A 15,944-nucleotide genomic window follows, 5' to 3' on the forward strand; every position below is an offset into this window, starting at 1 on the left:
ATATAACATGCCTAATACTGAGCAATTCATAGTCTAGCTCATTTAATTATAATAATATCCCCATAAGGAATATCATCATTTTTCTGATATTTACAGAAAACTTATTGAGTTTTAGGTAGATTTAACACTAGGTGAAAATCAACAGCAAGTAGTAAAATCAAGTTTCAAACTCTGACTCTACAACCCTTTCCAAAATGATTCTACACTGTCGGTTGAAAGTAAGTTAGTGGCAAGCATCTTTAGTTCGTTTGGTTTGTTTGTGTTGCTATAACAAAATACCTGACATTTGCTAATTTATCAAAAACTGAAATTTATTCTCTCATAGTTTAAGATACAGGTGCCAGCAGGTTCACTTGTCTGGTTAGGACTTCTCTGCTTCCAAGATGGTGCCTAGATAAGTCCTTAAAAGGGGAGGAACACAGTGTCCACACATAGCATTGACAGAAAAGCAAGAGAAAGCTGTACATGTATAATGCCACTCTTACCAAGTTCTTTAGTCTCATTCACAAGAGAGGAGCCTCTCATGGCCAAATCACTTCTTAAAGTTGATTCAACCACACTAGCACATGGACTGTAAAATTCCAAATTTTGGAGGGAACACATTCAGACTAACATGAGATTATGAAAAATGAAAAAAAACATCATAATTCTAATGGTAATAAAATTTGATGTAGATTCTCCTGCAGTTGAATGATAAGCCCTCTGAATATTAAAAATTATGTATTTTTATCATGAGACAAAATTAAAACTTTTAAATAAAATATTGATAATTGTTATTATTTTTTCAATATTTATTTTGAAGTTGTAGGTGCACAGAATACCTTTATTTTATTTTTATGTGGTACTGAGGATTGAACCCAGTGCCTCACGCATGCTAGGTGAGTGCTCTTCCTCTGAGCTACAACCCCAGTCTAATAATTTTGTTATTATTAACATCGTTGCATAATTATTAAATTGAACAATAATTGTTAAAACTATTGAATACATCCACATAAATTAGGCACTGATTTAAACTTTGTATATCCTTTCAGATAATCCTTGCAATAAACAAATAAATTCTGTTATAATTTGTTTTGTTTTATCTTTTTTTATATACTAGAGATTGAATGCAGGGGGGATTCAATAATCCAGGGGGGATTCAATAAAATCCCCTTTTTAAATTTATTTTGAGATAGGGACTCACTAAGTTGCCCAGGCTGGCCTTGAACTTATGTGTTCCACCCGCCTCAGCCTCTCCAGTGGCTGGATTACAGCACCTGCTCCAGATTATTCCTTTTATAGAAGACAAAATTTGAAGCACCAATATTAGTTAATGGAGGTTATTGAAAGAAGTTGTCAAACCAAGAAAGGCTTGGGGCAAACCCATGTTAGATTCTGTTATCTTGTGGTATTTTGTCAATGTCGTTCTTAATAGAAAATTCAGAAATTATTTTCTTCCTTTCAGATAGGACCAAGAATACAGTGGACGAGGAAGATATAATGACTATAAAGATAAAATCACTTCTTAGTGTTCCTGTAGACAGGACACTGGATTATTTCATCATCTCATAAATTATCAGTAGACTTTATACATGCGTGTGAAGATTGTGTGTGTGTATGTGTGTGTGTGTGTGTGTGTGTGTGTGTGTATTGAGAAAGTGTTGTATTTTGCAACTGCATTTAGATAATATGGAAATTTTTGTAAATCTTTCCTTCATAGAAGACAAGAGAAATGAGACAAATACAGATGTGGTGAAACAGGTTAGATTATATTATCATAACAACAGCCTTACACTTGTGCAGGGGAATTCTCTTTTATCTAATGAAATACAATTAGTTATGTATCTTAAGTCATATATTATGTAGAAAATGAAAGAAGACCTTTTACTGAGCTTAAGACTGAAGACATTCCCAAATTAAATATGCATATAGCATAAACAGTATCACACTTAACTTTGGATGCCCAATTTTCTTATTGATGATCAGTTTATTGAAGCATTTTTAAGACTAATATTGAAAAGGGAATTTCATTTGTGATAGCATTTGTTTCTATTTCCCTGATATAATTTAATAATAACACTGGTATTTCCACAGAAACTCAGTGGGGACAATTTCAGAACATTTCCTCCTTCCAGCCGGTTTTTGAGATTACATATGCACAGTCATGGTGTGAGATTTAATTATAGAAAATCCTTCTGAGATCAAATAATTTTTTCAATCCATATCATATTATATATTATACACACAAAAAAATTTGTATATACATTTATGTGTGTGTATACATATGTTATATATGTATATGTATGTGTGCATATGTATATGTGTATATATACACAAACAATTTTTCTTGGCTTTCTGAATTCCCTAGAATTCTGCACTTAGTCTGCCTCTGCCACAACTGCTTGGGTCTTCTTTAGGCCTTATTATCTCTGGAAAATTTCTCACCTTCCAGATCTCAAAATCCAATGTTCCATTTTCTGAAGAAGATGAACTTTTATTAATAGTTCTCAGATTTCTTAACTTCTATTGAATCTGATCATAAATATCACCATGTACTATTCTTTGGTTCTTTCCTATTTTTGCAGCCCAACACAGCTGTTACTTGTTGCTTGCTACCTGATGAGGAAAGTAATGGCCAGTCATTTGAGGAGGATCATTTCTCACTACTTTAGAAGTCCACCTCCTTATGATTTTCTGACCTTCTAGGTTAATAAATCTTCATTTTGAGTCTTTCTCACTGGTAATTCTGCCATTTTCTATTTTGTAGATGGGCATAATCTCACAAAACCTCACTAATTTAGATCAAGTAAAAGAGTCACCATGTCATTTAATCATAGGTACTTTTCATTTTCATAAGTGAACAATGATACTATAAAACTTCTGCAAACCAGCTCCATCTCAGAGAAGTCATCTTTCTAACAAAAGCATACCTGTTTTCTCATCGAAGTTAAACCTTCAGTACTGCTTGAAATTCTCCTATGTGTTTCTGTTAGGTTGGTCACCTACTAGACATTTCTTGTGTCACCTTGAAACTTCTTCACTTGCCTCAAGAAACTAATTCCTTTATATTCCTTTCAAGTTTAATTCCACTGAATCTATTATTTTCTTCTTCTCAGGAAAGAGTGAGACCTTACCACTTCATAATCTTTTTTTCTCTATTTGTTTCTCTTTCTCTGTCTCTTTTCATTTTTTCCATCACCAAATCTTTTCTGCATAAATGTTTTCTGTCAGCAATACCTTCATGTTATAATACCTCATTGAATTTTTTTTTTGGCAGGGGGGATGAGAGGTACAAGGTGAGATAGTCATAGTCACCCATTTCCTTTTATTCTGATTAAAACTTCCGTGAAAATATGGAACACCTCTTTCCAAGCCACAGAACAACACAGAACAAGTCTGTCCCCAGGAGTTTCTCTTTGCTTTGATATACATCTTGCCACATGGAACTTGCTTATCCTCATGAAAGATTTTAGTATGCCTTAAGCAACTACCATTCCCAATCTACTTTCTATAGGGATGCTGAGTGATAGATATCTAAATTTTGCAAAGATATCTCAAAGCTAGAAATATGATATGTCAAGAGCTTTGTAATGTTTTGAACAACTAATAATAATAATAATAATAATAAATAAATAAAGTTAACCAGAGATTCCTGTACCTAAAAAAAAAAAAAAAAAAGAGAAAGTCCAAAGCTAAACTTAGTTCTGGCCTTGAACTATTCCACTATTCCAATTTTTAGAAAATCACTGAATTTCCTTAATCACTCAGAGTCCTGAAACCTTGATTTAATCGTAAATATTCCTCTTTTCAGTGTCACCAGATAAAATTACTTATCAAGGCTGCAGATTGTTCTTCTATCGTACTCTTCACAATTATTACCACATGTTGCCTTATTACTGACTTCAACAGATAACCCTGTGCAGTATTTCAGCCTCATTAGTCTTCTTGAAGCTTAACTCCAATCATTTCAAGCCATTAAGCTATTTAAGTACCTTTTGCATTTCTTCTCTTAGAATTTGTCTTAGGCTTTGCATTCATGGTTTTTCTTTCTCTGGCCCCAAAACATATTCTCCTCCAACAGTCAAAAGTGGGAAAACCATGCATTATTTGGATCCAACAGCATGCTTTTTCCTAAATGGTAACAATATTTTCATTCTGTTCTACTTTTCATAGACCTCCCCTGTTGAAATTTTCCCCATTTCCAAGGCCTGTATCAATCACTGTCTTCCATGATAAATGGTTTACTCTCCTACCAATCGTGAAATCTTTCTTTAATTCCCAATAGTGCTCTGATTTTGCTGATTTTGTTCCATCTCATCAATACATTTGTGTATTCATTTTCTCCTTCTCTTTCTAAAGTATAGGATATATGTTTATTCATGGTTTTAGTGCTGGAACATCAGTTGTTAAAATATTAGTATGCAAATGAGACTCTTTGAATATTATAGAATTAGTTGTATACTTGTCACAATATTTTCTGAACTTTCTGCAAAGTTGTTTCCAAGTATCATTATACCTAATTTATAATTGAATTAATGCATGAAGAAATTAGTTGATTTGTTCATAGGTAAATCCTGGTCTCTGACAGAGCTAGGAGTAAACACCAGGTCTTTATTATCCTGTTTCCTGTTCATTTTAAATAGAGTCCTCTGTATGTATGCAAAGTGCTGCAATCATTCATTGAGTAGATTCAGTCTCTCATTTTCCTTAAATCATCACTGATTTGAACTCACTGTTTCCTCCATTTAGGCCTAAGAAAATTGCGGCCAGATATTTCATCCTCTAATTAACCTAAAAGTGAACTATATTTCATTGCTTGTAGGATGGTATGGGAAATCTGAGAGTCACCAAGAAGGGAATCCGACTTGAAGGTATATCTGAGTTTCTACTTCCATTGTATGTGAAAGAAATTCATTCCCGAAAGGTATGTGATACTGGCTTTGGCTTACTGTAAAAGATAATTTAGAGCTTATGTTTTAGCTTGAAATAGGAGCATAGAATTCCCTTATCTCCTTATGTATCAGTTTTCGTTAGCTAAAGACCTATTAAAGTTAAAACGGTGAGACAATTGAAAAACAGTGAAGATTAGTTTCAAACTGACAAATTCAAGATCATTTTGAATTGAAATGCAGTGCTGCTTTTGTTAGTCTATAAAATTTGCCCCTCTATTTTCACTGTGAGATATAAATACACAGTCATAGTTAATATAAAGTGGGCATTTGATATGTGTTGAATAATTTTTGCAAAAAGTGTTGAGTCACATTAATGATTTCAATTGAATATACCATATATGTTTTCAGCTTTAATAGACATGTATTTGCTAAAAGAGATGACCAGGAGTTTTTATGTGGAAATTAAATTTATTTCTGGATGTACCTTATTTCAATCATGTCAGAATATTTGTCCTTTGAGAGAGAGAGAAAGAGAGAGAGTGTTCTATATGTATTTTATCATTTAGCAGCATGCTAAAAACATCAAGATTGTAGCTAAATTATTGTTTATTTTGGCTTAAGTGTGATTCTTCTTAGAAGATAGTAACTATTTTCAGGTACATTAAAATCTTCCAAATCTATTAAACAAATATCTGGGGTATGTGTATATATGTGAAAATATATTTAGTGAGAGAGAAATAAAGAAAGTTTGTTATATATGTCAGAAAAATATTAATCTTTCATAAATATGAAAATCTATTTAAGATTAAAATAATATTTTAATATTGCCAATATGATACATTAGCAAATAGACTACATAGGAAAACATAATTTGAATAATTGACTTGAAGCTATTTTTTCCCTTATTACCAAACTGAAATGAGATCAAAGGATCAACTTTCATATAACTTTTAATTATGATAGTTATATTAAATGACTTTTTTATAATGTGAAATGATAGAGCTTCACTAATATACTATACGATTGCACTCTAGGTACTGGAATTCTATTTTGATAATACTTTCCAAAGTTTGGTCCCATGTAAATCAAGAGACACATGTCTGAAAACTTGCCTTTTATGGTTAAACTTTTAAAAATAATTAAACATAAACACTTCACCCAGAATACTTCTTTATTTTGATTCTAGGAAAAAATGGAAGAAAATCTCATGTTTGCATATATCAATATGTTTCCTTGATTGAAAGCCACCACCATTCACAACTATTTTCACTGTGCTTTTTTTGGTTGTTGTCACTTTAAGTTGTTCAGTATTTGAAAACAGTAAAAATTTTTGTGTGTGGAAATCAAGAAATTACTTAATCTAGGAAGGAGGAGGGAAAAGTTTCAGGCAGAAACTGTTTTTTTTTTTTTTTTTTTGATGGGTGGGGGGACAGTTCCTGGGGATAGAACTCAGCAGTACAGAATCACTGAGCCACATCCCTAGCCTTATTTTGTATTTTTATTCAGAGACAGAGTATCGTTTACTTAGCACCTTGCCTTTGCTGAGCTGGCTTTGAACTTGCAATCCTCCTGTCTCAGCCTCCCTTGCTCTTGGGATTACAGGAGAGTGCCAACATACCAGGCCACAAACTTTTTTGAAAATTCATTCTGTTGACAAGTCCAGGGATAGCAAAGAAGAGTTTCTCTAAGTCATTTAGGCCAAGTTTTAGTGTCCCTCTGGCAACCCAACTTAAAGAAAGATTGTGAAGGTCTCTGTCAATGGGAGGGTCATGCAATTTGTCTTCTGAGCAGGGGAATTGGGGGGAGTGTAACAACAGGTGGTTCTACTGGAAACAAGAATGAGTCTCAATTCTATGGAGGAAATAAGACAAGGTCCACTCATTTTTTCCATTAAAGTGTGAGGTGGTGGCAGATGGGTTTCCTAATCTTCATGCCTGGGATGAGCTTATCTCAAGTTCACAAGCATTTCCAAAGCCTACTGCATTGACTGAGAACTGCAAGCTCCCTCTCACATCTTCAGCCCTGTGGCTTCTTTCCTTTGTCTCCTCTCATTGCTGTTTGCCTCCCAGTAGGGAGGAAGCATGGTAAAGCATAAGAGGTGGAAGTCTGGTTTGAAGAACAGAAGTAAAAGGAAACTCATTTATCCCTTGGGAAACGTTGCTATACATTCACAGACAGCAGCAATAAATAAATAAAGGAAAAAGAAAGAGACAATTTGTATTTTATACTCAATTCCCATATTACAATTCACTTGTGGGTGAATGTACGCTGTGGTTCATTCTTGCTGCAAAGAATATTTTGCTATTTCAAAAAGACAGGCACGATTTCTCTCAGATGTTATTTTCTCATTACTAAAGTGGAATTGATAAAACTTCTCAAAATTCTTAATTCTTAGGTTAAGAAAAAACAGAAAAAATTCAGTAATTCTAGGAGAAATGAGCTTATTTTAAAAAATCAGGTACACCTATCAATCTCACTTACATTTTTATGTATTCTGTTTATGATAAAATTTCAAAAATCCAGTGGTTTTCAGGTAGAAAAATGTATTAAATTTAAAAGGTATTTATAAAGATTCAATTTAGCTGAGAGAAACACTACTTTGTACGATATTGATATGCATCTATTTCTACCCTGTTAATGACAGCCGGTTGCCTTCTTTATATTTAGCCAGTATTCCACACTTTCAAATATCATTTTCTTATTTAAAGTTACTTTTTGGTTATTTAGATATTTAATCATACACACGGAAAGGTGATAAGAGATTTCTGCTGCATAAAAGTGCAGTTGCCCATAAACACACATCTTGTCACCTGAATCTACTCTTTAAGCTAAATGACTTCCCTAAGACCACCACCCAAAATAGTCATACTTATTTGAAGTTCTATTACACCTATAGAAATTTACAATCTTTATCCTTTTCAAAATCAACCTTTTCTAACTGGCTCATCAAAACAGTCCACAACACATACATACATACACACACACACACACACACACACACACAATGTAGTGTAGTCTACCCCTAAAACATCTTGAAATTCAATGCATCTCTCAAAATTAATATCATTACTGTTACAAAAGAATTGTGCACTGAATATTACTGAAATGAAATGCGTAATTCTCTTCAAACAGGAAAGACACAAAGGATGTGGAATTTGGGCTGCCTTATATAAATGATGGTAATGATTACATTCTGCCCCAGTCTTCAGGGCACATGGGCTAACATTGGGACAAAATCGTTGAATATCAGAAACTCCAGATGTAATTAGCAGACTCATTTTCTTTAAATGTAACTGGAGTATGTTTCCTAGGGTATCATGAGTCCAGGTTATTAATGGGATGCTCTTTCATACATTTCACTGATTCTTAGCAGCCAGATTCATGCCGTGAGATTCTCTAGAACCCTGTAAAGTATCACCAAACTTATCTGTCCTCTATTTTTGTTTATTTTTTTCCTGTTTAAGGATTATTAGTTAAATTGATACTTCACTTGCCACTGATCACAGTGTTCTGAATGACAGGTTGATAATAATACCCAAGGAACTACTACCAGATAATTCCAATTCAAGTACCTCCACAGCAAAATGAAGAAGTCCTGAGTTCTTAGTCCTGCTGTATTAGCAAACTGTGAGCAAGGATCCGCTCTTCTTATGTTCATTTCGCTGGCTTCAGAGCTGTGTGATGCAAACTCGGTTCTTTTATACAACCAGTTTTGCATATTGTATATACAATTCTTTTTTATAGGGTTCAGAGACAAAACCATGGGGCCAGACTAGCACAGTAAATCTTTTCTGCTTACACAGTATGTTAATTTCCTTACCTGTCTCTTTCAGGTACCATGGAAAATCTCTGTGCAGGTTTTCTTTCTCCCATATAAACTATTTCATACAAATAGAGATGTGAAGCCTTCCATAATTATCTCATTCATCATTATCATTTTACATTTAAATGTTTATATGGGAGACATTTATGATTTTACAGTGATGTCTTCTGGTTCATGTACAAAACAACACAAGTGTCTCCAAAATCTTCACACTAAAGAAAATGAAACTTTACATCAGGTCAACATCATCACAGCTATGTAATTATATTCCTGCACAAATAAAAGAATAAAGAGTATATATAGACTTGTACATACTATTTATAATTAACCTATTATGCATAATTTAGTAGAAGAAAAATCATCTGAAATACATTGAAATGGCTAAACGTAAATATACCTTTACCACCAATTTTTTTAAATTGTGCTTTTAAGGTTAAGAATAAAAGATTTTGAATACCATTAGGAAGCCAGATTGAATAGCTTCATGTTTCAATTTCAGACAGCATTTGTTAACTCCCTGCAGCGTAATTTGAGGTGATTAGCTCCTCTCCAATTTGTCCTCATCCCTCTTCACTTTCAGTTTTTTGATAATTATAGCATTTTAACTTCCTCAGAGTTCATAATATTTACATTCTGTTGTGCAACTTTTCTTGCGGCTGCACTTTGGTCTTCCCTCTACATAGACAGGACTGCAGGTTCCATCGCTGGTCCTCTATTTATTATGGCTACTCCATCCTCAGTTCATTATTCAATCACTCCTTGCTTATGTGTATTTTGTATTTAATTAGTTTGTTTTGATTTTTTAAAATTTATGAGATATTTGATGCTGAGAGTATTTGTTGCTTTAATTTTTTGTGGGGAGAATTATTAATGGTTAATTCCTCAGAATTTTGAACTCTTTTAGTAAATGTTAGTACTGAACATTGTCATGAAAAGTCTAAACGCAGCTGATATTTTTCTCCTGTTGGTGACACAAATATTCTTTCTGGATGCCTGATACATTTTTACTAATTTCGCTTTTTTTTCATATCCAGAAAGTCTTCACTATTATTTCAGTAGATTTTAGAGCTTGTTGTCTCACTATATTGGGATCTCACTGTGTTACGAGGCTGGCCTCAAGCTCCTGGGCTCCAGCCATTCTCCCACCTCAGCCTCCAGAGTAGCTGAGACCACAGGTGTGAGCCTCCATGGCCAGTTAATAGCTTTCAGTTTTACGTTTCAGTTCTTTAATTCAGAGAAAGTCATGTTTCTAATATTGAGTCATCTTTGTTCTTTATAAATATTGTAATTTCAATAAATATTTTGCATTCTTCTTATTTTCTTTGAATGTAATTTATCAGTTCTTCAGAATCTTTCTCCCATTCCATGAGATAATTTTCTTCCCTGTGAATTTGGCTCTGCTCTAATTCATGTATTTTGTTTATAGTGATGATGCTGGGATTCTCAGAATTTTACTTAGGTCTACAATCCCCTTTTTTATCTTATAAGGTTTTTACTGTCTTTGATCTGTGATTTTATTAAAATCGTAGTATTTTTAAATTCTAAAACTTAAAGCACTTCCTTTTTCTGGGTTTAAATTATTCCTGATGGGTTACAAGTTGGGGTAGGGGTATTAATGTCGCTATATTATTTGTTTCACTAGAGAGACTGTAAGTGGAAAGACTGTGACTGTTCTCTCTCTTTTGAGAGTCTGAGGTGTGCCAACCAGATGTAGATAAATTTAATTCCCTGGGTTTTAATGCCTCTGTAGAATTCATACAGTGATACATTCCATCCTCCATTCTTGGTAGATTTGTACAGTATTATCTACTTGCCACTTCCTTCTCCTCCATCCAGATTAATTCATTTGGGTTAGACTTTCCATTAACATGTTGACACTCATTTTTTTTCCTTCTAGGCATATGGATTAATTAATGGTAGGTTGTATGCTCTATACTGTTATGAAATAATTTCATTTTCTTTCTTTGGCTGATGATTTTCCAAGTTTATAGTATAAACTTATAAGATTATTGGCTGCACCAAGTAAAACAAATTTCTTATAGAAAATTATTATGGCTGAATTTGTTAAATAATGATGGAGAGAGGTTTTTGAAAACTTTTCTGTCCTTCCTTTCTTCTTTCTCCTTCTCTCTCTCTCCCTCTTTCTCATGAATAACCAATAGCCCCCGATGCTATAATTTGAATGGTTCATTTTTTCATCATTGGTTTGAAATATGACCTTTCTCATATATGGTGTTCTCAAATGTCTATGGATTTATTTCTGTTCTCACCATTCTGTTCTATTGATATGCTTGCCAAAGGCTCATACTTTCACTTTAAGAAATGTTTTTTATAACTTGCAATTTCTTTTCTTATTACTTTTTCAAAAGCGTTTGCCTATTGTGCATCTTTTCTTCTCAATGAACTTAATCATCAGCTGTCAAGTTTCATAAAAATTCCTGTTGGGAATATAATTATGGCTATATTTAATTTGAGGAGAATGACATCTTTACAGTATTGAGTATTCCTGCCTAGGATCATTTACTTTGTCCAGACTCCCTTTGTGACCTTTCTCGACTTTTTAAACCCATTGTCATTTTCCTATTTTATTGAATTGAATGCTTGAGTAATTTACTTTCAATATTTTCTGTATCAAATAAATCTATAGCGATAAAGTTTATATCAACTATTTAGGCCGTATCTCATGAGTCTAATAATATCCTCTGAAAACTTTTCATTTGTGAGTGGTTTCTAATTTTACTTTGATTTCTTACTGCATAGGTGTTCCACGAAAGAGATTTTAATCACTCAGTTTTGTACTATTTTGTTTCATTTTTTGGTCCTCATTACTTTGCATCTGTGTGTGTTCTTCATTAGCTTCAAGATAGCCTTTAGCATTTTTAATTATGTTAGTCATTTGACTACCCTACTGAAATACAGCAATAACCATCCACTCAATTAACTAGGGAACATGTCTATTTCAGTCTTCAAAATATTGCCCAACAATTTATAGTAGGCAAACAATGAGTTTTGTTGTTTTAAAATTTTATAAATAAAATTATTTGTTGAGACCTACTTATAAGCCAGTTCATTTTATTTTCACAGCAATGCTGAGGGGTGAGAAGTTTAGATAATTTTATTCCCAGTTCACAGATGATTCATCTCAAGACTTAGGAAATTTGAATGATGCGTCATAGTGTCAAGGATTGGGGTGAACCTGAACTCAAGACATAGAGTCTCAACTGTGTAAAATTGGCTTCTACATTGTATTCCTTTAAACAGACTCTTTTAATTAATTCATAGCAAATACCTTATTTTTTGGAAATAATAGGACTTTAGTTTTTGCAGTATTGATGGACTCAGGCTTTCTGTTGCATTTATCTAGCATCCACAAGTAAATTGCATACAACCCCTTCTCTCTAGGGGTTATATGCAAAATGCCAGTTAAGAAGCATTAGTAGTGAGCATGGAAATGATAGCAATCATTTGTACAGCAAAAAAAAATGCCTTTTAATGTTTTTAAGGTCAGATATCTTTAATTAGAGCCACTAAAAGCTGAGGAAAATATGTAAATACAAACATAACTATATATTTATATGCAATTTTTAGCTGGCTGACAGTTGCCCTTGAACCAACCCATGTGTCTACTGATGTAAACACTGAAATGTACTACTAATAGATTTAAAATATTTAGAATTAAACTTTGCACTTTACAAAACATTTTTAAATATATGAGCTTACTTAATCTGCACTGCAAACATGATGAGATATTGTCTCATTTGCAGGTGGTGACTCAGCTGCCGAGTTTTCATATTATGACCAGCATGTAGATCTTACCATGTTGCTGTTTCCGCGTTTTTAAACAATTCTTCACACTATCCAAAGTAATCATTTTGACATATGGTCTTAACACGTTTTCTGTTGTTGAATGGCACAGATTGGGTAAACAGTCAATGATAGAAGTTTATTTTGCTCCTGGTTCTAGAGCCTGGGAAGTCCAAGATCCAGGGGCTATATACACAGTTAGGGTCCTCTTAATGGGATGTATTATAGCTTGGAGGAAGGCATCAGATGGCAAGAGAACACAAGAGTGAGAAAAAGAGCCTATTTCCTTTTTATAATTAACCAGCACCTCTGATAATGACTTTATTCTATTCATGTGGGAGATGCCTCCATGACCTAATCACCTCTTAAAAGGTTCCATCTCTTAATATCTCAAATGCAATTAAATTTCAGTGTGACATTTAGAGGAGACAAACTATAGCACATATTCTTCAGGAAATCCATGTTCCTGTTTACATGTATGGAATGCTGGGCTGGTCTCCTAGAAGAAAGTATAGGGTATGGTGTGAGCACGTTGGACCTTGCTTAGGAGTAAAAGAAGAACCTGGTAATAACATTGATGGAGATTCTCATTAAACTCAGAGACAGTTTGAAGTTGTTAAATATGTAAGTGTAAGTAAACTTGGACTTAAAAACAAAACCAAACAACTTTAGACAGGCTCCTAAAGGGGTTCATCTTATAGCACATATAATCTTTTTCTAGAGATAATCTATTTTCTTTCACTAGTGGTATCTCATAGATACTGATGAAGCACTACCAAAAAGTCAAATTTATTTGCCTTTGTAAACAAATACTTTAAAAATTACCTATAGTATTCTGCCTCTCTTTCCAGGCATACACAGCCCTGTAGATAACTCTCCCTGAGGAAGATTGAGACAATAATAATTTAAGGGACTTAGAATGAAAAGGAAACACACTAATTACCTTGGGTTGCTGTTTTGTGTAGCAGCAGATTTTTGTGAGTCACCATCTGTTGCAAAGAATCTGGAATAGGGATATATTAAAGAAAGAATGAAATTGAAATACAAGGCAACATGATACATCTTTAATGTCTTAAAATAATCTAATATAGCAATCTAAATCAGTGTTAGAAACTAAATATCCTAGGGGTAGGATAAATAATTAAGCTTTAGTTACTTGTCATTTCATCTTGAATATCCCTGCTTCCAATTGTTAACTATTTTTCCCTGTATTGACTGCTATGCGAAGAGCTAGCAATGCATTTATCTAATCCTCACAGCATGTGAAGTAGACATTTTACAAAGTGGGAAAGACTATGCCTCAAGGAATTCTATAATGTACCTGAGCATCACAAGGAAAGAGTTGTGGGCAATGTGAATTTACACTATCCAACTTTTGTAACTGCGTGTTCTCAACCATTGTGAAATCCCTACATGAGCAAATGGAATTGGCAAACTTTTATCAGAAAGAAGATGAAGAGAATTCCTTTAGAATTCTGTTATTATTCATGTCCTGAAAAACACTCTAAACTTTCTCTGAAATATTTTCTTGGAATCCATGCTGTGGAGTTTGTTTTTAAATAGGTTCTTTGGCTCATTAGAAATTTTTCTAATTTGATATTAAAAAAATGAGCTCATGTTATGCTGACTGCCACTATCCAGTGTAAATGATTTTAATGAGGCATTGGTGTAATTTCTCATAATGGAGCTCAAAAAAAATTTCTTCTCCAAATAGCACATTTCTTTATTACCCTTAACTCACACGTCCACATGTGTGTGGCTGACTATTGCTACAGAGGATTCTCTTAGTCATGACAAAAGGATTTACTGAAACAGAACAAAACTCTGAAAACACATCACAGGAAAAATATTATCAATATCTACCTTAGCTCAGTATTTTCCAGGCTTTTAAAAATATAAACCATAGTAAGAAGTCTATGGGGCCTGGATTGTGGCTCAGCAGTAGAGCTCTTGCCTAGTATGTGTGAGGCACAGGATTTGATCCTCAGCACCACATAATAAGAAATAAATAAGATAAAGATATTGTGTCAATCTACAACTAAAAATATTTTTTTAAAAGAAGATATGATGTACTCTGAAATTTTCTAGTTAAAAATAGACTAGCCAAGTCCAGCTTATTCTAATTCTACACCCCTCAGACACACACACATGCAGGTGTTTATATATTAGTAATTATTTCAATGAACTAAATTGATTTTATAACCCAGTAATATGTTTGATCAACAGTTTTAAAAATACTGCCCTAGCTACTAAAATCACACATTTAATCAATTTGTGGCACAGATGTCACAGATGTATTGAATTATGTAGTAGAGAATATGAAACACTTTATTTGAACTTCAAAGGACAAAGTACAAAAATTGTGAATTCCATAGAGCAGTAATCTTAGGCAGATCAATTGTTTACAATGGTGCCGTGTTGATATGAAGTTTCCAGTGAAATGTTTTTAACTTTTTGTTTCAGTACCTATATGCATAGAGAAAAATACTTGCATCTTTAGTGAATGACAACATAATTGAGAGAGTGTATGTCTAGTGCATTGAAAGAATATACATTAAATCTCTACAAAAAGATATTTCTCTGTCATATCAGACAAATGAAATGGCATGCATATATAAGAGGTATACCCATTACTCCTGATCTCTTGAACTTGTTTCACAAGTTTCTACCAATGTAAACATTTAGGGAATTAGACCCTGGAATGAATTCCTATTGTCTGAAAATTGTAGTCATATTCTTTTCTTATTTATGAAGAGACAAAATTACATGTTTCAAAAAAAACTGAAGAGAAGATTGCAATTCAAATTTTCACTTTTTAAAATTGTTTTTTGTAGATCTACCTGTATAAACAATACTGACTCATCACCTGTCTCCCTGTCTCAGTACAATAAACCAGAATAACATAAAATGGGGCAAGCACAGTGTCACTTATTATACAAAAAGAAACTGCCTTGAGCTTTTTGACCACTGTAGGACTCCAGTGTTAATTGAAGAAATTTCCTTTATATAATTTCCTTTATATTGTGTGTATACATTAATTATTATTTTATGTTTTATTTTCTTATTAGAAGGCAGGTATGGGAGCAAGTCTAGGGATAGCATTTTGACTTGAAATAGAGTCCTCAAAGCTAACTCACCATCCATGAATCAAGAATGTAGGCTCTATGTGATAGGAATTTGTACAGGGCTTTGAAAAAAAAGATTGATATTTGGATTAAAAGTTAGTTGATTTCTGTAAGCAAGAAAATAGTTTTCAAAAGGCATGGTTTGCTCAGAAAACAGTGAATAGCTGAGTTCTATTTGATTTGAGGAATCCTATAAGCCAACCATCTCAAACCCAGTGAAGCATATTCCTATGTATGTTGAAAGATTTTCCAGGGGGTTAAATAGGCATGGATATAATTTCAAGATTCTAAGGTTTGAAATGTACTCTCTTCTAAGTTTGG

The 15,944-nt window shown here is 33.3% G+C and overlaps 1 protein-coding gene across 1 annotated transcript in view; it reads left to right on the forward strand.

The window, feature by feature from the left end:
• Window positions 1–15,944, forward strand: part of Sgcz (sarcoglycan zeta) — a 426,262-nt gene that overhangs the window by 228,950 nt on the left and 181,368 nt on the right. The window contains exon 3 of the mRNA XM_076852442.1: window positions 4,802–4,903. Within this exon, the coding sequence (XP_076708557.1) occupies window positions 4,802–4,903 (102 nt within the window). The remainder of the gene's footprint in view (window positions 1–4,801; window positions 4,904–15,944) is intronic.

Source organism: Callospermophilus lateralis, chromosome 4, assembly GCF_048772815.1.
Source record: "Callospermophilus lateralis isolate mCalLat2 chromosome 4, mCalLat2.hap1, whole genome shotgun sequence".
NCBI lineage: Eukaryota > Metazoa > Chordata > Mammalia > Rodentia > Sciuridae > Callospermophilus > Callospermophilus lateralis.